The 22,508-nt window shown below is 37.6% G+C and overlaps 3 protein-coding genes across 12 annotated transcripts in view; 2 read left to right on the top strand and 1 right to left on the bottom strand.

The window, feature by feature from the left end:
• Positions 1 to 7,284, top strand: part of zmiz1a (zinc finger, MIZ-type containing 1a) — a 133,318-nt gene extending 126,034 nt beyond the window's left edge. For all 10 annotated transcript variants that reach the window (XM_082153141.1, XM_082153143.1, XM_082153145.1 and 7 more), the window contains 6 exons: positions 576 to 643; positions 745 to 813; positions 944 to 1,194; positions 1,441 to 1,607; positions 2,610 to 2,867; positions 4,222 to 7,284. In XM_082153141.1, coding sequence (XP_082009267.1) covers positions 576 to 643; positions 745 to 813; positions 944 to 1,194; positions 1,441 to 1,607; positions 2,610 to 2,867; positions 4,222 to 4,329 — 921 coding nt within the window. In that variant the 3' untranslated portion in view covers positions 4,330 to 7,284. The remainder of the gene's footprint in view (positions 1 to 575; positions 644 to 744; positions 814 to 943; positions 1,195 to 1,440; positions 1,608 to 2,609; positions 2,868 to 4,221) is intronic.
• A 1,568-nt stretch (positions 7,285 to 8,852) lies between these two features.
• On the top strand, positions 8,853 to 11,590 carry ppifa (peptidylprolyl isomerase Fa). Its single transcript, XM_082153723.1, has 6 exons — positions 8,853 to 9,084; positions 9,526 to 9,556; positions 9,755 to 9,843; positions 9,997 to 10,093; positions 10,911 to 10,986; positions 11,075 to 11,590. The coding sequence occupies exons 1-6, from the start codon at positions 8,944 to 8,946 to the stop codon at positions 11,208 to 11,210; spliced, it is 570 nt and encodes a 189-aa protein (XP_082009849.1). The 5' UTR covers positions 8,853 to 8,943; the 3' UTR covers positions 11,211 to 11,590.
• Positions 11,591 to 12,716: 1,126 nt separating this feature from the next.
• Positions 12,717 to 22,508, bottom strand: part of zcchc24 (zinc finger, CCHC domain containing 24) — a 47,497-nt gene continuing 37,705 nt past the window's right edge. The window contains exons 3-4 of the mRNA XM_082153722.1: positions 18,832 to 18,996; positions 12,717 to 16,970 (exon numbers count right to left, since the gene is read on the bottom strand). Of these exons, the coding sequence (XP_082009848.1) occupies positions 16,857 to 16,970; positions 18,832 to 18,996 (279 nt within the window). The 3' untranslated portion in view covers positions 12,717 to 16,856. The remainder of the gene's footprint in view (positions 16,971 to 18,831; positions 18,997 to 22,508) is intronic.

Below are 22,508 nucleotides of genomic sequence, written 5' to 3' on the forward strand. Positions count from 1 at the left end.
AACACATTCACACGGTTCTCTGATGTCAGTTAATGGTCACATGACATGCAGTTAAACAAATAAAATATTTATTTCTTTAGTAATATTTTGATTTGTTTTCATTTACAATATATATGTTTTTGTTTTTTATGAATTGATTTAATAGATTGTCATTAACTCAAAAACCCCCTGTAGTTCCCTCATATTGAATGAAATTTATAATTGCAAGTATTACAATTGCGTAGGTAAAATACAATTATTAAAAGGAATATTTTTATACTTAAGTACTTATATTGTTTTCCTTCTCATGTACATTTTTCTTGTTTTAAGGATGTTTAGGCATTTTTACTACAAACTGATCAAAATACTGACAATAATTTTTACAAATTCTTCCTTCCATATTTGTGTAAATAAATGTGTGTTGGGATTTCCCACATTATCAATCCAAAACTAGTGGACATTGTGTGAAATCAAATGAAATAACCACAATCCCCTGCCACTACGATTCAGGCCCTGGATAAAATCCTAGCTTTATGTATGTATAACTGTTTTTTTGCATTGATTGAATTTACATTTGAGGTAATTTTCTGTTGCAGTGCTTTGACTTAGAGTCCTATCTGCAGCTGAACTGTGAGAGAGGAACGTGGAGATGTCCTGTATGCAAGTACGTGGCAAATCACTACAATAATTGTTTTAGGCAGCCAAATAAATGTGATACGCTGTTCTTCTTGGCTGCATTTTTTATATGTTTCTGTCTGTCCCCAGTAAAACAGCATTATTGGAAGGGCTAGAAGTGGATCAGTACATGTGGGGAATTCTCAATGCGATTCAAAAGTAAGTTTATTAGTCACACATTGGGTCCCACAATTTTTCAGAGAAGTCCTATTAAATGCACTTCAGATATGATTGTTAAATGATAAACATCCTGTTATTTACAGTCATGAATGTTGTTCCATTCTTGCAGTTCGGAGTTTGAAGAGGTCACCATCGACCCTACGTGTAGTTGGAGGCCGGTGGCCATTAAGTCAGACATTCATATAAAGGAGGACCCAGATGGGCCTCTGGCCAAGCGTTTTAAAACCATGAGTCCCAGTCAAATGATCATGCCTAATGTGATGGATATGATCGCCCAGCTGGGTCCCGGCCCTTCACCCTACACCCCCCTACACCCTCAGCATGGAGGAAACAATGGCGAATATGGGGGGCAAGGTAGAGGTTAGTATCCGATCAGACTCTCTGCTCTTTCCTCTCTGTCCATCTCATAAACTAGTCCTTAGTGTTTTACAAGCTTCATTGTTTAGGTACGCTTCATTTTTTTCCTTCAGTCGTAACAGTCAGAAGAACTTACGCCTGCGAACTTTTAACAGGCTGATTTGCCGTCCAAGCTGTCTAAATCTCTCTAACTCTTTGTGCTTCTGAGGTCATCGCTCCTTATTGCTGTTTCTCTGTTTTGTGCATCAGGCAATAGTTACCAGGGCCATGGAAACTTTGACTTCTCCCACAGTAACTCTGGTGGCGGAGCTCCCATGAATGACTTCATGCATGGACCCCAGCTCTCACATCCACCAGACGTGCCCAGCAGCCTCATGGCCCCTGACAAGCCTCTCGCCCACGGCATGCCCGACTCGGTAAATTACTTCAAGCAACAAGCACTGATGTTTGAGACATGGTATTTAAACCTGGGGACAAAAGTTAAAGACTCCCGCACAGTCTCTTTTAAAGTTTGATATTAGTCACACATCCAACAATACTAGAGTAAAAATGACAATTTAAAAAATAAGTGGCTTATGCCTTAATTAAAAGGAGTAGAAGGATCAGGAATGGGCATCTATTTATTTTGAAGAATGTTTGTAACCAAATAGATGTGGGGCACCATTGACTTCCATAATATATATTTTTTTTCTCCATGCTATGAAAGTCAATGTTGCCCCACAACTGTTTGGTTACCCATGTTCTTCAAAATATCTTCTTTTGTGTTCAGCAGAACAAAAAAAATGTATACAGGTTTGGAACAACTTGAGGGTGAGTAAATGATGACAGAATTTTTATTTTGGAGTGAACTGTCCCTTTAACATGAGGCAAGTCCCACATTCGTAACATAAATAGTGCAAACCTTCTTTAGCTTAAAACATACAAAACTGTGCATGACACTAATTTTGGGATTAATCACAACAGTCTTGTTACACTGTGAGCAATGTTCTTGTGATTAATAAATCTGCAGGTCTCTGTTTTTTGTGTTGATTTCAAACTCGAAGAAAAAAAAGCCCCCCAAAATACCTAAATTAACCATTTCCTCTTAGTATTAAACTATATATATAATTTGGTTTTGCACAGTCAAACACAGTATTTCAAAGTCTGCACCATCATTTGATAGTGTGTGAACCGCAAACAGCACATGCATACTAGAAAGTTTCATCTAGTGTCTACGCTATTTCTCCCCAAAACTTATGAGTGATAAAATGTCTTTAAATAGTTTAACTTTTACCATGTCATTTTGCAAATCATCTGAGTTTAATTGAAGGTGTATGTGCTCTGGAATCATCTGCATGGCACTTGTCTTGCTCTCGATCTGTCTATGGCCGCCACTCAAGCTCCCTCAGTCTCATCGCTCCTCTTTCCTCCCTCTGCAGATGCCCCATCCTGTGAGCGCTGATCAATCCCATGCTTCCATGCAGCCAGGCATGCATGCGTCCCCCCACCCCAACAGCCAATCAGCTCAGCCATTGCATCACAGCGGCCCCCCATCCTCCCAGCCCCCACGCCAGCCCCCGCCCCCACAGCAGCCAGGCCAAAACAGTCACCCACATGCCGACATGACCTTCAACCCTGCCTCTGATGGGCAGCCAGGTGGCCAGGGACCTGCAGACATGCCCGAGCCTTCTCTGGATGTGAGTATACACACCAATGGTTTAGTTTATTTTACGCTTCTTTCATTTCTGCTGCTAACATTACTCGCACAATCATGTTATCATCACGCTTTTCTAATGATCCAAAGCTCTGAGCGTTTCCAATAAGATCTGATTGAAGGAATATTCAGATTCAGATTATAAGTTAAAGATAGCGTAGGCAATTTTCGGAGAGGCTAGCAATAGCGAGCTAGCTTTGAAAGCATAAGATCCCACCCTCCCTTCAGAGCATCTCCAAAGCCACGCCTCCTCCAAAACAAATAAACACGTACAGCAGAGAGCAAACAAAAGCGTCACGAGAGATGGCGTTAAACTACCTCGTGTCTCAAAGCACATAATGTTACAATAATAATAATAATAAACATAAACAACTTAAAGAGCACTGGCCTGTATCACCTGACTGCAGCAGATTAATTTCGGCGTTGACAGTGCTGTCATTGAAACGCATAAATTCGAGTGACGAACTGCTTCGAGTGTAACGTCACAGGTTTCCATCTCTTCCAAATGACAGTAGTTATGGCGTGAACGCAGCATAAGCACTTTATTTTGGTTCTAGTTAAACTTTAAAAGGTGGCTGCTGTTTCGGTTGTGGTGCTCGGTGACTGACGTCTGTCTAACTCTGCATAGCATTAAACACGCTGACGACGTGTGATGTCTGCGCGAGCAGGGTGCACGGACTGAATGCAATGATTGGACAAACATTTGATGGTCCTATGCCTTCCACAGACAATATACACATTTAGACCACTTAGCGATTGCTATCAGAATGTGAAGAGACTTTCAACCAGCATAACAAAAAATGTTTCTGGAACAAATCACCTACCCTGCCTTTAAGCTCAAACTACAGCATTTTGAGGCATAATGTTGATAACCACAAAAATAAATTTCCACTTGTCTTTCCTTTTCTTTCAAAAATCTGGGTTACAGTGAAACACCAATAGATTAATGTTAAAAAAAAAATTACCTTTTTCTGTGCAGTTATATATCTAATTTCCAACTTTTTTTGTTTTGACAACTTAATGCCATAAACAGTTTAAACAGCTTTACAGTTTAAATAATACACAACTTTTAACAGATATAATTTGTCTTAAAATGATCTGCAAATTGTCAGCTTATTTCTGCTTGTAAATCCTCACCTGTTCACTTCCATTCTAAATGCCTCACTTTGACCTTGGTTTTAACTTTTTTCAAGGGATGAGGAGTTGTTGTTGTTTTTTATACCACCAATGCTGTCGATCGAGCTTAACTTGTATTGAACCCAGTATATTTCCATTAAGGTTCTTTGAGATTGTTGCAAGATTGTAAAGTAAATGTGTCTGTCTGTCTCCCTTCGCAGCTCCTGCCAGAACTGGCAAACCCAGACGAGCTGCTGTCATACCTAGACCCTCCGGACCTCCCAAGCAGCAGCAATGACGATCTGCTTTCCCTCTTTGAGAACAACTGACTTCTTTCAGTCGGCCTTTTGGAGAGGGCCTAATTTGTTTGGCTGTCAGGAATCGAGAGGCACCTGAAGACTGACTCTGTACTTTACAAACAGGAAACAGCCATCCTTTTGCCTCTTCCTCGTGTAAATATCTCACTCTTTTACAAGCAACCTTTTCCACACATATAAGGCAGCCATGTTGGTTGGCACTAAAGTGATATCTTTCAATACTAATGGAAATACATGTGCAGCTATAATCAGTTCATATGAATACGTCACACAGAACTATGTGTGTGCTCACTAGGAAAGTATTGTAGCATTTTTAATTCAGATTTTTTTCCTTTTGTGAAAAGAAGATCTGAATAGAAAAATATATATATATATATTTCTTCCTGTACCGGCCTCTGTGTGTCCGCAATCTCTTGAAGGTTTGTTCTTCCAAGCTATACCACCACGGCTTCCCAAATCCTCATGAGCTGGATGTCCACACTGTTTTTTTGTTTTTTTTGTCCATCTCCCTTGAAAAAGCACAAGAGAATGCGTCAAACTGCACCTGGAAGCCTGTAAAGGAGACAACAAAAGGGAAGAAAGCTTATCTCGCAATCACCAGAATGATCTAACCCTCCCATCCCAGAGACTAACGATGGGAGTTTTGCAAAAGTCCTCCAAAACACTCCCAAACTCTCACGCCACAGGACACGAGAATGTGTCCTGTTCTGGTACACCGCGCAGCTTTGCACCTCATTTTGTAATGTGATTCATATGTCCAGCACCTTCAGACATATGCATCATGTTCTAAACAAATGCTTGAGGGCATCAACGGCATGCATTCTTTTCCTGCTCGAGACAGAATAGCAAACATTTCAGCACTGTACCATATCATTGTGCATCTTCCGACAGACTGTTCCTCCTCCCGCAATGTCCTGTGGATTTTCCACTCTAGCGGTCACAGTGCAAGAAGAAAGCAATTCACATTTCAAAGGGTAGTCAGTCTTGTGTCATCTGTCCTTCTCTGTGAGTTCTCTTCATGCATGAGGCTTGGTCGTCGTAGGCCCTTGATGTTTGTACACCTTTTCTGACAAACCTCATACAATGTTGAAACATTCACTGTTGCCAATCGCCCCTTATTTTAGTGATTTTTTTTTTTTTCTGTTCTGTTTTTATTTAGCCTTTTATTCATGAACTGTCATGTTAAAGTTTTATTTTATAATGCACAATATATTGTTCATATAATTTGTTTCTGTTGTTACAATTGTACAAAAAATATGTACATTTATCACAAGATGTCCATGGAATACCAAAGTTATGCACCCTGATTTGAAAAGGTGGCCCAAACCTATTTTTGACAAGCCCATTTTCAAATTGTTACCCATAGAATTTGATCTAATGTGTAATTTGTCCCACTTTTATCATTTTGTTTACATGTAAAATCATAGTTATACAACAAACAATGAAGAAAGTGTTTTTAGAATATGTTCTATATTTATAGATTTTACTTTTTAAATTCAATTATATAATTAAGCTATACATTATCTCAATACCCATAAATGCATTAGCCAGTGCATACAATTATTACAGCAACTGTACATTTCAGTAAAACTTTTGTAACAGCAGCTCAGTGAAGGCTAACAATGTCCATGTATACAAGATGGATTTTTTTTAAATGAATTTTTTGTTTGTTTGTTTTTAAATTAAAACAGCCCACTCAAATAATTGTCAGTATTTATGATATTTGTAATAATGACATTTCCATGATACCGATGTTACTCAAAGACTGTTGAAGAAGGCTGGCATCTGAATACTGTTTGGGATGTGTTTTGTTGTTGAAACATCACCATTTGAAACATGTTTCCATTTTAAGTTATTTTTTTATGAATTGCAATATTAGTTTTTAGGTTTTTTTTGTTTTGTTTCTGTTCTTCTTGGTGTAGAATTATGTAAAAAAGAAAAAAAAAAGAAGAAAAAAAAAGCTGTTTGTCATTGACAATTGAAATACTTAGAACTCCAACAGGAAAAGTGGGTTCAAGTTCTATAGCGTTTGTCTGTAGTTCACTTGTATATCCTTTTTCAAAGATGCACTGCCACATATTCGTTCCCACTTTGTAGACACAAATAGGCATAAACTGAACTTTAAGACTCCTAAAGTTGTCGGCTCTGAGCTGTCACATGCTATCGATGTACAGTCGTTGAAGAGACAATGGGCGCTGAGGCACGAACAGAAGGGGTTGAACGAATTAGACTGTGTTCACTACTTGGCCACAGGTGAGGGTTCGAGAGTCGAAGGAAAAAAAAGGGGGAAGGGGCACATTAGGGATGCATGTACATATGTAAATGATAAATAGAGACACGTTAACAGAAATGTATTCATTTTCCCCAGGGGAATGTGCATTGTGTATTTAGAATTTGTAAAGCTTGCATCCTCCCATCAGAATCTAAATTGGGTAAAATGAATCTGTGTTTGTTAGCGTCTGTGGAACCTCTAAGCATTTGTTCACTTTTTGTAAAATATTCATCCCACATGACTGAGGAATTTGGGGAGGGGATAAAAAGAGACACATTTGTTTTACATTTGTGTAATATTTAGCTTATGTGTATTGCTCCATTTCTTGTGTACTTAATAAGGTGCTAGAGAAGATAATGAAGAAAGTCCTGGGGAAATCATTTGGACAACAGGGAACATGGGTCCAGGAGCGGTTCCAAAAGATTGTAACCAAAATCCAGAGTTTGTAAAAATTTTGATATCATGATCAGGAAAATTCAAAACAAAAATGAGGTACAATCTAAAGTGATTGGCACCAAATGTTGCAGTTGTCTTTGCTTGTACATTCTGTTGTACAATCATTTCATATTCTAAACTGGTCAGAGGAAAAAAACAACAAAAAACTAATTGTGATTTTTAGTCTTGCAAAACTGTATGTAGTTAGATGCTGTGACATCCTAATATTTATCTAATAAATATGTATTCAGATGAAACAACCTTGCAGTGTTTCTGAGGTTTCATTTGGTGTGCATTTATAGCTGTGAAAACCACAGGCTTTACAGTTACTGCAAGAAAACAACCACAAAGAACAAAGCAAGCAGAGTTTGTAACCACAGGGAGGCAAATGTTTCCTATGGATTAAAAGGCTTCTTCAGTGACTCCAGTCTTTTAAAGCAGGCTCACCAGAAAAGTTCTGTTCAGAGACAGTTATGCAGATTACACTCAGTTATCCCAGTAGATATAGCTTCAGGGGAGTTATTCTTTGAATCATTCACTAAATCAATTCTTTATAATAATTATAATAATAATAAAATAAAAAAATATATACCCGTATCATGGTAGTTGAACAAACTCAGGGTTACAGGATTAGTTTCAAGTTGCAAAACCAAACCAATCCAATCAGGCTTTGTTGGTACCATGACGCTGATCATCAACTTTCTCTGTTAACTCAGGCTTTGATCCTGAGATCCTTTATAGCTTTATCTATTGATTCTAAAGCTTATTTAATATTACCTTCATGTATTTATTAAAACGGAGTGTTTATATAATAATTGATCAAATAAAATTATACATGTGTAATGGATTAAAATGAAAATTCTGTCATTACTCACCCTCGTGTCGTTCCAAGATGTCGTTCATCATCGGAACACTAATGAAGATCTTTTTGATGAAATTGAGAGCTTTCTGTCCCTCCACTGACAGCTACGCAACTGACACATTGACACTTCAAAAAGTTAATAAAGAGGTTGTAAAACTAATCCATAATGAATTGAGCGGTTTAGTCCATATTTTCTGAAGAGACTCAATCGCTTTATATGATGAACAGATTTAATTTAGGCTTTTATTCAAATATAAATATTGATCAGTGAACATACAGTAGAAGCTCAACCAAACTGCTTGCCAAGAACAAACCTCTTGCAGAGCTGCATAACACAAATGAACCTCATTGGTTCTCACATGTCAAGTAAGCATGCTTGAGCTTCTTTACTACAACTGATGTGTGAGTTGATGAATGTTTATATGTGAATAAAAGCCTAAATTCAATGTGTTCATCTTATAAAGCGATCGTGTCTCTTCAGAAAAATTGGACTAAACCGCTCAATTCATTAAATTCACTTAAGGCAAGGCGACGTGAACATTTAACAGGAGAGTTTAGAGAGCTTGGAAATAAGCGAGAATGATTCGTTCACTGAAAAGATTCATTCAAAAACAATGATTCGTTAACGAGCAGTGCAATCTTAAAGTCGAATCATGCATTAAGCGCTAAGTAAACTAAAAAGATAAGTGGTAGACATAAGCTACAAAGAACACTGTGCCAACAATAATGATTAAATATAGGCCTACGGCTTTTCTTGTAATCACAACGTCTGTGATTAGACTAGCGCGGAGAAAAGTAACATAACAATGTGAACAGTTTACATCTGAATATTGATGACCCCAAAGAGCTTAAAAAGTAGGCTAATCGAATCAAAATGATATACTTCTGTCGACTCGTCAGACCACATGGTGTCGCTGTTGATTTTAACTTGACAATATAATATGGCTCTCTTTGCTTTGACCATAGAAGAACATGTTACTGTCACATGACTGTGGCTAAACCTTGAACGCTGATTATTGCATCTATTCGTTGATGGGTTTACAACACCACAGCAAGAATGTTACAACTGAAAAACCGTTTGAAATATTGCTCTGTCGCAATCGCTGCAAACCGACTGGTTTCAGGGCCGATGAAGAACCCTATTGTGTTTATGGACATTGCAGCTGACGGCGAGTCCATTGGAAGAATTATTATTGAGGCAAGTCATGATTTATTGAAGCTGAATAGTACGTATAAAGATAGTTATTTGTCATGTAACATAAATGCGTGAAACAGAGACTGAGAAGTCGAAATTAATATAAAAGTTTATGGTGCAATGAAAAGAGTGAGGGAAAATGAAATGAATCTGTTTTTATCAGCAGTTGTTTATGTCCTTAATATGGCACATTTTATAAATAATCGTGCACACTTTATTTTAAGATGTCCGTGTTACAGTGTAGAATTAACTACGGGTTAGGGTGTATTTTAGAGGTTAGTTGCATGTAATTATGCACAATTTACAAATAGATAAACAACATGTAACGTGTAAGAGGGACACTGTAAAATAAAGTGTTACAATGATCTTATTATTAAACATTATCAATAATAATAATTGTTGTTGTTAAATATTCTAAATGCCGGTTTTCATGTGTATTTGCAGCTATATGCTGACGCTGTACCCAAAACGGCTGGTAAGCAAACATGGGTTTCATAAAAATAATGATTTTAACTAATTCATAAAGAATGTATAGGGCCCATCAAAAAATACAAATGAAAATATACAATGTAAACTATATACAATATATAATGTACAATAGTTGATGATTAAACAAAAGCAAAATTCCACAATGTTATATAATAGATCAGTTCTCATGGTTCTTGTCTTTCAGCAAACTTCCGGGCCCTCTGTACAGGAGAGTATGGCTTTGGATACAAGGGTTCAGATTTCCACAGAATCATCCCTGAGTTCATGTGTCAGGTAACTATTAGTGCTACTGATCATTTAGCATTGCTTTGTCTGATTTTTTTATATATCATCTTAAAATGTCATATCTCTCTATGTGTTTTTTATTGGTTATGAGTTCTATGTTTTGATCATAAGTCTATCTAATTGTTGATGTTTTGCTGACAGGGTGGAGATTTCACAAATCATAATGGCACTGGTGGAAAGTCTATTTATGGCAAGAAATTTAGCGATGAGAATTTCAAGCTGAAGCACACTGGACCAGGTGATGTCACTACTGTACTGTCACAAATATAAAGGGTTAAAGCTGATATTACAGTTTTAGACTACACATGCAATCATACCCATGCATCTAATAATTTTGCATTATTCATTCAAATAATAATTTTGCATTTCTGTGTTGATGCTAAAGAATCAAATGTAAAATGTGTTTGCAGTAACATGTCTGAGGTTACTATAGTCACATTGGTAGCTGATCCCAGAATATTTAATAATGCAATGAAAACTTTATGAATGGAGGACAGTCCAATTCTATGGAGATCCAACGTCTATTCAGCTAGACATGGCATCTAGTTCCTCTGGGATCTGATTCAGCACAATTTCCTCATTATGAGCCTGTCAGAATGAAGAAAAAAACTGCATGTGCACATCTGTTTAAAGCCACGAGGTGGTGGTAAGGATCCCTCAGTTGCAGAAACAGATTTTGTAATCTTCAAACAAATGACCTACTTTCTAAGCAGGTCAAAGCCAGCATATTGTAGTGCATTTTTGGTGCCAGGGGGATCCTACACCAGCACACCATCTTGATGGATTAATATGGGCAAATAGTGTTGGGTTGTGTAATACATGACTGGATGTAATTGTAGTAGAGAGCCGTAACTTACCCAACCCAGATGTTGTCTTTCATCCAGAACCCCCTGCTGCTTTTCAAACTCTTTTTTTCTTATTCCTTGGTTTTTATTGTGGAACTGTTGATTGTTAGATTTTCCCTCAATCTCTATATCATTAAATTATTTAAAGTGACAAATTTGCTTATATAAAGCATGCAGTAGGTGGTCTGATTCTCTCTCTTTCTCATGTAGGTGTTCTGTCTATGGCAAACTCTGGGCCCAACACAAATGGATCCCAGTTTTTCATCTGCACTGCAAAAACAGAATGGTATGCTGGTGGACGGGTGATTTAATTATTTCCCATCCCAAGTGTTTTCATTTTTTTGGGGATTGATGTTCCTGACGTTCTCTTTTAGGCTCGATGGCAAGCATGTTGTGTTCGGGCAGGTCAAAGGTGGTATGGACACAGTCTCTCTTATGGAGTCCTATGGCTTACATGATGGAGGAACTGTAAAAAAGATTGTCATTACAGACTGTGGAGAACTCAAGTAACCCGGGAAACATCTGTTCATTTTAATATGATCAAACTTTTTCATGACTGAAACTGCTTAATGCATGTGTTTTGAAAAGAAATTATATATTTTTTTTCTACATTTATGTTACCTACCTACTTATTGCCATTTTAATTTGTCAGTCTGTGGATTCATTAAGGTGTTTTATGCTTGCTAAGTAAGCAAAAGACTCAGTAAGTATGGTTATTACTTACGCCTAGACAAGAAATCTTGCTTATGGGTCAAATACCATGGGCCATGAGCAAATTTATACTGTTAAAGCCATTTTATAAAGGCTATATGGAGATTGTTTATCTTCTAAAAGCTATGCCAGAGAAACCCCAAGAGGTATTTTAAGTAAATAAATGCACATGAAACTGGTTTTGACATATGGAATTTCTTTCAGGATATTTGCATCCTGTGCCCATTTTTTTTTTTTTTTAATGACTCAAGGCTGTTTTCCAGATGAGGGCCGACTACAACTGTAGCAGTATATCTAGTTGCGTGGCATGCTTTTTAAATCTTCCCAAGAATGATCCCAAACCTTTTTTTAGACTCTATCCAGCGACAAGATTTCCTGTCCCCCTAAAGCAGGATATGACATCCTGTTTGGCTACGAAACATCTCCACCTTCAACGTTAAACTTTCAGCAAGAATCTTCTGATCATGTTAATACAATAGTTGTGGAGACACTTGGGAATACGAGTTTGTCAGATGTATTCCATTATAACTGCAGCCAGCTGACATCCACATACCCTGAAATGAAAATGAGCAGTTAGTTTTAGACGGTGTGTAGGTGTAGCTTATCACAGTAATGTCTTATGAAAGTAAATTATGAACCTTTGTGGAGACCAGTGCTCTCTCCTAAATGAAACCATATGGGGTCTGAACTCGCAACTGATTTGTTTGACTTCTCCGATTGCACTGTTGCTATAGAGACATTCTCATTCCCGCTCTGTTTTAGTCTGCATTGTTGTAACAAACTTGATATAATTTGGGTCTCCACCCTCTAGTGAAGTTTAAGGGATTTGGAATGTGTTGACCAATTACTTAAAGTTGGCTTCAAGAGTAAAGCCAGCGCCATCGCCAAGTCCTAACCTTCTCATACAGCGCTCATGTGTTTACAATCATCACAAGTAATTAGGTTGAGTGAAAAAAATACACATCTGTGTCTTCAAACCTGTGCTGTTGCGGAGACCAGGCGAATGCTAAACTTAAAGAAACGCCCCTCGATAAATTATTGTGATGTCAGAATGACAGCTGTTCCCCCACGGCTTCAGACTTTGGTTTTCCATTACACAAGCACCATTCCCAAGGACCATATCTAAATAATTAATCAGTCCATACTGCCTTTGCCTGATTCAAAATGGACACAATTTCCCAACACCCAGAGACGGGCCAAAGAATAGGTTAAAAACAAAAACGGGCTGTATGTATGTTTGGGCAAAACTGAACACATATATCACTGCTTTTTGCATTTATTACAAGAGATGAAACAGAGTCATGATTCATTTAGTCAATGTTTTAATTGAATAAACTTCTAAAAGCACAGTCTTCAGTTTTCCTAACTAACAAATAAGGCACATATCGGAATGCCGTTTCATGGACACTGAGCTACAGATTTCATCTTGTCTCACATTCTAGTACATTCCATCATCATTGCTTTCTGTAGCTCGGTCCACTCCAATATGATGACAAATATATTACAGACATTACAAACATGAGTGTTAAATCAGTACATTCAGTAAATCTATTAATGGTACTGGAAATCCTAGGAGTGAATAGAGGCATTTATTAATGACTAACAATTAGAGAGGTGTATTCTACAAAAGATTTCTTGGCAAGAATTAAACACGTATTAATATTAAATAAGAATACATTGCACAAATTATATTTCTTGAATCATTTAAAAACATGCACATGCAAACTTCAGCCCCACACTATTTTTTATTTTTTCCCATGTGAAGAAAAGCATTTCGACATCATTCCTGGACTTGGCAGTAACTGGAGACGGCTAACTAGAGCTCAGTTTCATACAGTATGGACCTGATTCACTAACACATTTCGACCATGTAAAAGGTTTGTACGTGCAATTCAGTGTTATGAACAATGACTCGGTTAGTCACGTCTTTTTGCCACTGTTTTGCATCTATAAAACCCCTCAGTAAAAAGGCTCTACGACTTACAGTGTGTGAGTCAGTCTCAGTTATGTTAAAAACAGCTGTTTGTGGTGATGTTAAAGCGAGTGTTATAGGTTTCCTATAAATGCAAATCAAACCATTCATGCTATATAGCAGACACAACAATTCGAAACAACGTTGAAGCACATGAATGCTCGTAACAGGTAAGGTTACTATATACCAATAACATCTAGAATAACAAAACAAATAAAATGGCTTGTAAGGGCATAATAATTATGTACCAACCTTTGAATAATATTCTATGTAGTCATCAATATTTTCTTCATAGAGTAGCTTCTGTTGCATATTTTATACAAAAAATAATTGAATTGTTAAAAAAAGAACAAAATCCTTCCATAAATATTTCTGTAGGATATAACCAAAGATTATTGTAAAACATAAAAAAAAAAAAAAAAAAACTCCCAGATCTTTTGCATCTCAGCAATTTGCCCTTTTTCACATACAAAGTTTTAATATTGCATCATAACATTTTGAAACAGGTAACTTGATAATGATGGCAATCGAATATATACATAAAACACATACTAGTATCTTTGTAAGGGAAAACGAACAAAAAAGATCTATCAAATTGCTCCAAAATCTTCATTATCTATATTGTTTCCAAAATACACATACCTTTAATAGAAAATAACACGTTTATACTGAAAGTGAGCTATAAAAGTCAAGTATATGTATTTCAAGACAAAAACACATGCGCAAAAAAGCACTTTGTATAGTTTTAAACGCGTGGACACCATCAATACCACAAGCTCTGTCTTTCATTCAATATAACAGAAATCAACAGGGGAAGCTCATTTACACAAATCTGCAAAACTCAGGGCTTTTATCTTTTTAGTCATGTATATAGTGCAATGCAACTATTTTGCAATAGTAAAGCAAATTTCATAATTAGGCCTTTATCTAGTGGTGCATTCAGTCATCTGTTCAGGCATACAGAACTGACAATAAATTGAATTGATCCCAAAACTGCAAGGAAATCATTATGTGTAGACTACCAGCTATGGGTGATCAGCAATGATTATGATGAATCCACATTAATAGTTTATTTCACTGGTTATTTTCATTACGGTGTTTATCAAAAAGCAGAGTAACTCATTCCAGCCTAAATGAGGCCTGAAGTAAACCTTGGCGTGTAAGAATGTACGCACAGTGAAGCCATTAGCAACACCGGCAAAAACACAGTAACCAAGAAATAAAGGGTCTCAGAAACAATGATGACGTACAAAGAAGAAAGTAGCGACTTACACAAACAGCCTTGCTTTTTATCTAACAGTGATCTAATGATTGACTGCCTGACAGTTTTTACTCCTTAAATGTATAATGCTCCTAGAATTAGCTGGTTTATATTTTCAGACATCTAATCGGCTCTTTAATTCCTCCGCATCATTGATGACATCCTCTGGCATAAATCCAGATTTTTTTCAAAACCAAACTGTGTTAAGGCACTAGACGTTCCCTTCAGAGAAGATTCATATCGATCTGAGTTTATTCTAATAAATGAAACATGAACTAATATTCAACACAAAATATGTGGACTCCAAAGATAAGTAAACAATTATACACATTGTATTTACCATGTAAATGCGTTTAACTTCATATGTACATCTAGGATTAACAACGCAACGTCAATTCTCACAATATCCATCTGCAACTTCCCACCGGAACACGTAAAGCTACATTTATTGTTCAATAATCCTGGGTCACACTCAAATATGATTGATTAGTACATTGTGTGAGCCATAATAAGAGGTAACGGCACATAGATGAGATCTTGTACACACTTACTTCCATACAAATATTAACAAGCTCCTATCATAATTCTCTCAGTAATACGTCCAAAACGTCTTCTGACCAATCAAATGTACCCAAAATTTTGTCTCATTACATCTCAAAAAAACTCTTCAGCATTACTTACTTTGTCCTTCTTTTCCCTTTACAACTACTATATATGTCCACTCAGATAGAAAATGCTTCCCAAAAATCACAGTTTAAACAGGGTGTAATTCATCAGTTATGTTTGCAGCTAATGTATAAACATAAACATATGGGGTTACGCAAAAAAGACATTTAAAATTAAGGTTTTCATTCTGAAATATGATCAGAATGATTGTGTAAACAGCGGAATTGTTTTTTTTAATGAAACATTTTAGTGCAAGGGTCAAATTCAACATTCTCAAAAATAAAGGTTCTTTTTGTTTCGATGGTTCCATGAAGAACCTTTAATATCCATGGAACCTTTCTTACTGCACAAACGTTTTTTAAGATTAATCAAATGTTCTTCACGGTAAGAAAAAAAAGGTTCTTTTTAGAACTGTTCAATGAAAGGTTCTTCTATGGCATTGCTATGCAAACCCCCTTTTGGAACCTTTATTTTTAAGAGTGAAAGAATGAATAATTTGGAATTTAAAAATGAATGAGCAGTGTTCATATAAGACACATCTATTTCATCTGAGATGTGTCATCCAAACACACTCTTTATCCTGAGGCAAATATCTCAGCGAAAGAACAGGCGTTATGTTTTTGAATGCTTGCACATGGACTGAAAAGCTCACATTTTGACCCCTGTACCAAAACACTTTATAAGACGTTTGAAGCAGTTCTCTGGCAACAATTGACAACATACATGATCACATTTCAAAGGACCGTGATGATCAGCAAGTCGTGGCTTTGTTTCGATCATCCACACAATTCGTTCGATTTTGCGACAATGTAAAGGTTCTGATGACTGCATAAGCTGCAATGGTTTTGCATAGTTGCCAAAAACTCGATTCAAATGTTCTGGGTGCCACCAGGGCTGCTTTTAGCCAACCTGATAAAAATATCTCGCATTTGGCAATTCATAAATGTACGTGAAAGATATAAACTACCTGATGCGCTAAACCGAAGCATTAGTTCTATTCTACAGTAGTTTCTAATGGCAAGAGGTGGGGTTAAACAATACCTGTCCAGATATAAACACAGATGAAATTATCCCAGTTTAGTTAATTCAATTGCACTACGATACGATATACAAACATAAATAAATATGTGACACAAAAGCTAGGGATGGAAAATCCATTATCCCTCTGTTAATTCACAGTTAACATGATGTGCTATTGACCCAAAAACTCTGCAAAGGCACTCTGGGCCCTTCGACTAACACAAAACCTTTAGTGCTCGGCACATCCTCAAAGTTCACTTGGTAGGGAGAATGAAGGGAGTCTGTAAACACACAATCAGGGGACGCAATGGTGAGGTAATCCACTGCATCCCGTACGGATAGAAATACTGTTCCAAACATATTCAATTGTCCATTATACACAATAAATGCGTCGCATGCTGCTGATACACAAAGCCGTTACTAGCGTTAGAGATATTTACATTAATATTTTGGCACTTTTCACTTTTTCTGGAGCGCTTGGTAGGAGAAGTGTTGGGAAAGGGGGGAGACGATATCGGGATCCTCCTTATTGCACACGGCGGCAGTAGTAGCCCAGGACTTTGCACTTCTCGCACAGATGCTGCGGGTGCTCCTTACTCTGGTCGGAAACATCCAGGCCATCGGGTTTCTCTAAAGGACGCTGAGAGGAGCAGAACATTTGAATCACACTTTGAGCGCATGTGTATTTCTGTCCACAACATCAGTCAGGTTGAAACTGGAGATTTCTTTTAGCATTTGGCTAGACTCTTTGGAGATATGGTTTTGGAGACGAAGTATCAGGATCTTGAAGGTCCAAGTCTAAAACCACAATGGACCAACCACAGGGGTGTGTCAGAAATTTGTTTAGGACCGTTATCAAGAGCCAATTCGTCCTTGTTGTGTTTTTAATGTTTGCCAGCAGTACATGTTTTGTTATTAATACTTCATTAAATTTTTTTCCCTCAATTATTTTGCGTAGATTATTATACAAAAAGATTCCAAGTAATTTTAGATGCCTACAGGATTCCATCGCTCAGGACGACAACCAGGGAGAGAAGACTCTATAGTGAATCTTTGTCTTGGACACAACGCAAAAGACACTGAGAACGTGTGGGAGCCAAATCTTTTTGGCTGTTGATCACAAATAATACTTCTGCAATTATTTGTTTTCCCACCCATTGCTTTTGGAAGATCGTTTTACAATTCTGTTATTCTTTCCTGTTCGTCTCAGTTGCGCTCCGTGAATTACGGAAAACCAGGTTGCGACGGGCCATTGGGAGGAGACAGCGCTGTGACCCGAGGGAGTGTTTGCTCGAGAGCCAAAGGCTTTAGTGAATGATAATGAGAGGAAATGTCTAATACCTCTGTGAATTAATAATTTGGCAACAGTGGCCTGATGCTCCTAATAAGCAGAAGGAATTCCTGCCAAAACCGAAAAAGCGCAGGAAGCTTTGGAGGACTTTATATAATACCTCTGTTCCATGTCTGCTCTCATACTGTAAAGATGTCAGCCGTGTTCCCTGTGCATGTCGTTAAGTATGAGAATGATAAAAGCAGGGATCTCCGGACGCCTGCTTCTTGAGCACATTCTGGCACAGGTCTGGCTTTTTTATACAGCAGTGTGGCATTGGCACTACTAAGATACTTTCACTTAATCATCCATCGGGAATGACTGGATATATAAAATGCTTTACGGCGTACGATCTGAAGTATTGAGCGATTTCCATACAGCACGGCATGGAAGAATGATTTCCATTGTGAGAGAACAATAAAAACTGATTTTTCATATGTTTGCTTGGGTTACTGGGAAAGAGGGCCAGCTGCAAACCCTTAAAGGCATTTTGATATATATTGCAGCGAGCTGCACTTCTCACACGCTTACTGCAGGAAACATGTTAAGTGGGTGAGATTGAAAAGCTAAAGAATTTGCTTGTCAGAAGGGAATTAGCCATAATACTCTGTCCTGTGGAAGAGCTGGCCATCTCAGCAGCTGGTTCCTTCGGCACAACGACCGCAAATGCATTTGGATGCAAAACTACTTGTAGGGAAGGTAATTTCAATGAATGCTTCCCTACCGAGAGCTGCTAAAACATATCCATTTGCATGCTTACTTGCCTAGAACTGTGTAGTGACTCTTTAAAAGTAAGGTTAACACCAGTGAGGCTGCCGAATGATGCTTTCTATTCTTGCCTTATTATGTATGTTGCTAAATAATTACCTAAAGATATACTTCATGTGGAAATATCCAAATTAATTGACATTATTCAGGTCAAAAACATTATTCAACTTCAACAAATCAATCTAAATGCAGCTCCTTAGATAAGTTGAATTCAGGGGGTATTTGGGTTAGACAGATGCCTTGGGTTTGTGTCTCAGGTTTCAAGGGTACCTGCTGGGCCCCATCCATAAGAACTTCTTAGAAGATTGCGCTCACACAGTGGACTGGCAGATTAGAAAAACTTGCATGTAGTATTTTAGTAATATAGTATCACTTATGAGCTGTTAAAAGACTGATACTGTACCTGTTTATGAGGATAAACATTGATATGGCATTTGATGCATTCCTGTCCCATGTTGGCCCAGGAGTTCCCACTCATCCACTTCCTCTTGCATTTAGGGCACTTGTATTCACCAAAGCACCTCTTCTTGCCTTGGTATGGAGTCAGTCCTTCTCCTTTGGGTCTTGCCTGAGAGGACATTTCAGAGACAAAGTTTGATTAACGAGTGTAGCTCGATTTTAGTGTAGCTTGTGAACAATTTGAAGCTTTGTGGATTGTGGAAAATGTTTATAAATTTGTGTGACCAAAATGTATGCAAATAAGTAAAGCACTGCGCATGATCTATGATGTTATTGGAGGACTAGATAATATTCTTCTGTTCTTCTTAAAACAGAAATGGTAGCTGGTGATCATCGTGCATTTTTGTTGTATGGAAATAAGCAGCTCTGATATTTTGATTAAATTCTGGTTGATACCAGTTAACTAATAATTATTTTCATGTTATGGCCAATAATTGCTCAAAAAAATTCTGTACAATGTTGTTGAAATTAGAAATAACAGCGAATTTGGGCATCACAACATTATAATGTGAAGTATGAGAAATTGGATATTAATGGTGAGACAACAATAATCATGCTACTTAATTATCAAATATAAAATAAGTCATTCAAAAGTACATTCAAAAGATGAACATGAATGCTTGCATAATGTGTTTAACAAACAAAATATTCTAAACTGTATGGCAAACATTACCAATATTAGCTCAAAATATTGTGCAGAACTGCATGTTCACTTCCACTGCGTTCCCTAATACCCTCAAGTCTTAACATGCAGCATTTTTAAAATAATAAAACGAGAAATCCTGTAACAATTATGGTAAGCAAGAGAAATTACAAAAAATCTATAGGAGGGGCTGTTTTTCATTCTTATACAGGAGAAAATATTCTCATAAGGACTTTATTATGGGAGTAGTTTCAACAAGTGAGTCAATGCTGGCATCAATATCTAGGCCTCTACAACTGTAAAAGAAAAAGAAAAGTTTTTCCCTTGAGCATCACAAACATCTTTTTGGTCAAAGTTTGTCCAAACCAAGCACACTTAAAATGCTTAAACTCAAGTCGGTCAAACCCTGTCACAACTCATCCAATGCTGTACTGCAAAAACACAGAAAAAAAGCATCCAAACAAAACGTTGATACTTCCAGAGAGCTGCTGACTTGAAATATGACACCAGTTTTTTACATCTTCCTAAACTGAAGTACATGCTATGTGTGGTATGGCAGACTTCTGCTGGAGAGTTTAGACTCCAAACCACTACACAAATTTGAGAACTCTGTATATGGGGAATTCTAATGATTTTAATTATGTAAGTGAATTCAAACCTCAACAGATAATTGCGGTGTGGTCTCAATATACTTTCTGGTCATTGTTACATATTCTCTGCTTCCTTTTTTAATCAACTCTCCCAAAAGAGAACAGAAAAGTGGCTATGGTATAGTCAGTGCATTATGAGCACATATGAGTGCCTGAGATTTTTTGCTAAATTGCTGTGACACTAAACAGGATTTAGGATGTGCATCCATGCATCCAACCATCTGTAATCTCGCATAACAAATCAATGGCTACCGGAGTGTTTATTCCACACTGTGAAAGGGATAGGCGGACCTAAAGCTGCTTTTCTGGTGATAGGATTTGGATATTAAGTTCCAGGTCCCATATGAGTAAAAAAAAGAGGTGATATCATTCATTAGCATCTGCTCCCATCCACACAGAGCCAACTGGCCAACTGACACACTGCATGCAAAAGGCTCTCCTCCCCAACCTTAAACACCATGAGTCAACCACTGTCAACAGAACTGTCGACAACAGCTGGAAACCATGACGGTTGTGGCTGTTGTTTTGGCCATACTTTCAAACTTCACAGAAAGTCTGACGCAAGGCCACCCCTATGATGGTGCCAATCCCTATGCTATCGTAAGGCTGGTGGTCTGGTATATGGGTGAGGTCCTAAATCGGAGAACAGGCAAAACAATCAGTGATATCTGATGTCAGAACCACTGGTTTCCGTCAAACATTTAGTAATTAACTCAGCATGGAGTATGATCTTTGTGTCAAGGGTTGCCCCATGGCCTGAAACTCAGGTGTGTGCCAGATGACCTGTTTTTGAGAACAGTATTAGTTCATGAATAGTGGAGTAAAGCTTCATATCATGTCTCTGTACATCAAAAGGGACCTATGCCTCTTGTCCATGCAAATAATATTAATTATTATATGTATTTTTTAAATATACATTTAAAAAATATATATATAGCGTGTACAGGGCTAGAATATAAGCCTGGGCCACGCTAAACCAAAATTATATCACCAATCAAGCAAACAGTGGATGGTTCGCCTCGAGTCACAACTGGAAACGACCGGACAGGCATTTGCAAGTTACAGCATCTCTATGAGACAGATTTGATCAGCAGTCTTGAAGAATTCACAACTCTGTGAAAAAGGCTCTATATATCCAGCACTGCAGAGGTCCTGGACAAGTGCCAGAAAACACACATGATATTCTGTTTACAGCAGTCTGACCTATTTTGGCTGTGTTTTTAATAGATGTTAGACCAAAAAGATTTTAGAGGTACACTGGCATTGTGAAGGAAACCTGGCGAATTTGACATTTAGACATTCTGGAGCTCATGCAAAGGGAATAAAATAAGAACAAACAAATAAATGATGTATTGTTAAATATGATTGAAAGAAAAATTAAAAAAGCAGAACTTTTTTTTCTTTAAATAAATCAGAGAAAATAAACTATTTGTTGCTTATTTGAAACACATCAGTTTTGCTCTAACCACCGGATCTGAAATCCACAAACCCAAGAAGCCAAAATTTATTATCCTATTGTTTTAGCTCTGAGAATATTGCTCTCATAAAATAAGCAATTGCGCAAAAAAAAAAAACACTTGTTATTTTCCAAATGCAACAATCTCTGAGGAAACAAGGCAATGGAGAGTACGCTCCACTTACAGCCACCACCAAGGAAATGACAAACTAATGCTGCTGACAGTAACAGCACAGTCTAAACAAATCCTGACCAAAGCCTGTGTGTTGCAGATTTGTGTTTACACAGTTCTACCCAGTGCATTGCTCTAGAAGTAATTTGACCATTTTAACCCAACCCGAGCTTAATGGACACAGCAGGTTTGTGTAAATCAATCTGGCTATTTGTCCAATGAAAACAGAGCTTAAACACAGGAAAGGGAATCGATAAGAGCAACACAGAATGAATAGCTGATGTTTGATATTTCTCTCCCATCCTGCCGTAAGTCAATGTTTACTTCAGAGGCATTATGCATTAGCCTTAAAGGGGTTTTGAAGGAAGAGCCCTCACTATCCAGCTGTTCGAGGGAGTTATAAAGTAATTTTTTAGAGCAAAAGTGGACAAAAACACTCACTCGCAATATACACGCAACGCTGCCTGTCAACATAGAGTAAAACCCCAAAACCCTTACAATGTTAATCCTAGTGACCTTAAATAACTGTGGGGTCACCATCTGAGGCCTAAGCAGAACATTTGGAACACTGAAGAGATCGAAGTAAACTGTAAACGTTCAGGGAAGAGGGAGATCAGATCGAGCGTCTCCTCTCACCATCCCTCCAGCTGTGTTCCCAATGGAGACTGAAAGGGGGGGTTAGGGGGGGGGGGGGCTTACT

The sequence above is a fragment of the Leuciscus leuciscus genome, assembly GCF_965113295.1.
Source record: "Leuciscus leuciscus genome assembly, chromosome: 22".
Taxonomy (NCBI): Eukaryota; Metazoa; Chordata; class Actinopteri; order Cypriniformes; family Leuciscidae; genus Leuciscus; species Leuciscus leuciscus.

What these genes read in the sequence shown, in the direction of transcription:
- ppifa (XM_082153723.1), top strand. Translation starts at nt 8,944, where the DNA reads ATGTTACAACTGAAAAACCGTTTGAAATATTGCTCTGTCGCAATCGCT. An exon ending in TTGGAAGAATTATTATTGAG is followed by an intron (nt 9,085 to 9,525) that starts GCAAGTCATGAT and finishes GTGTATTTGCAG; the next exon opens with CTATATGCTGACGCTGTACC. An exon ending in CGCTGTACCCAAAACGGCTG is followed by an intron (nt 9,557 to 9,754) that starts GTAAGCAAACAT and finishes CTTGTCTTTCAG; the next exon opens with CAAACTTCCGGGCCCTCTGT.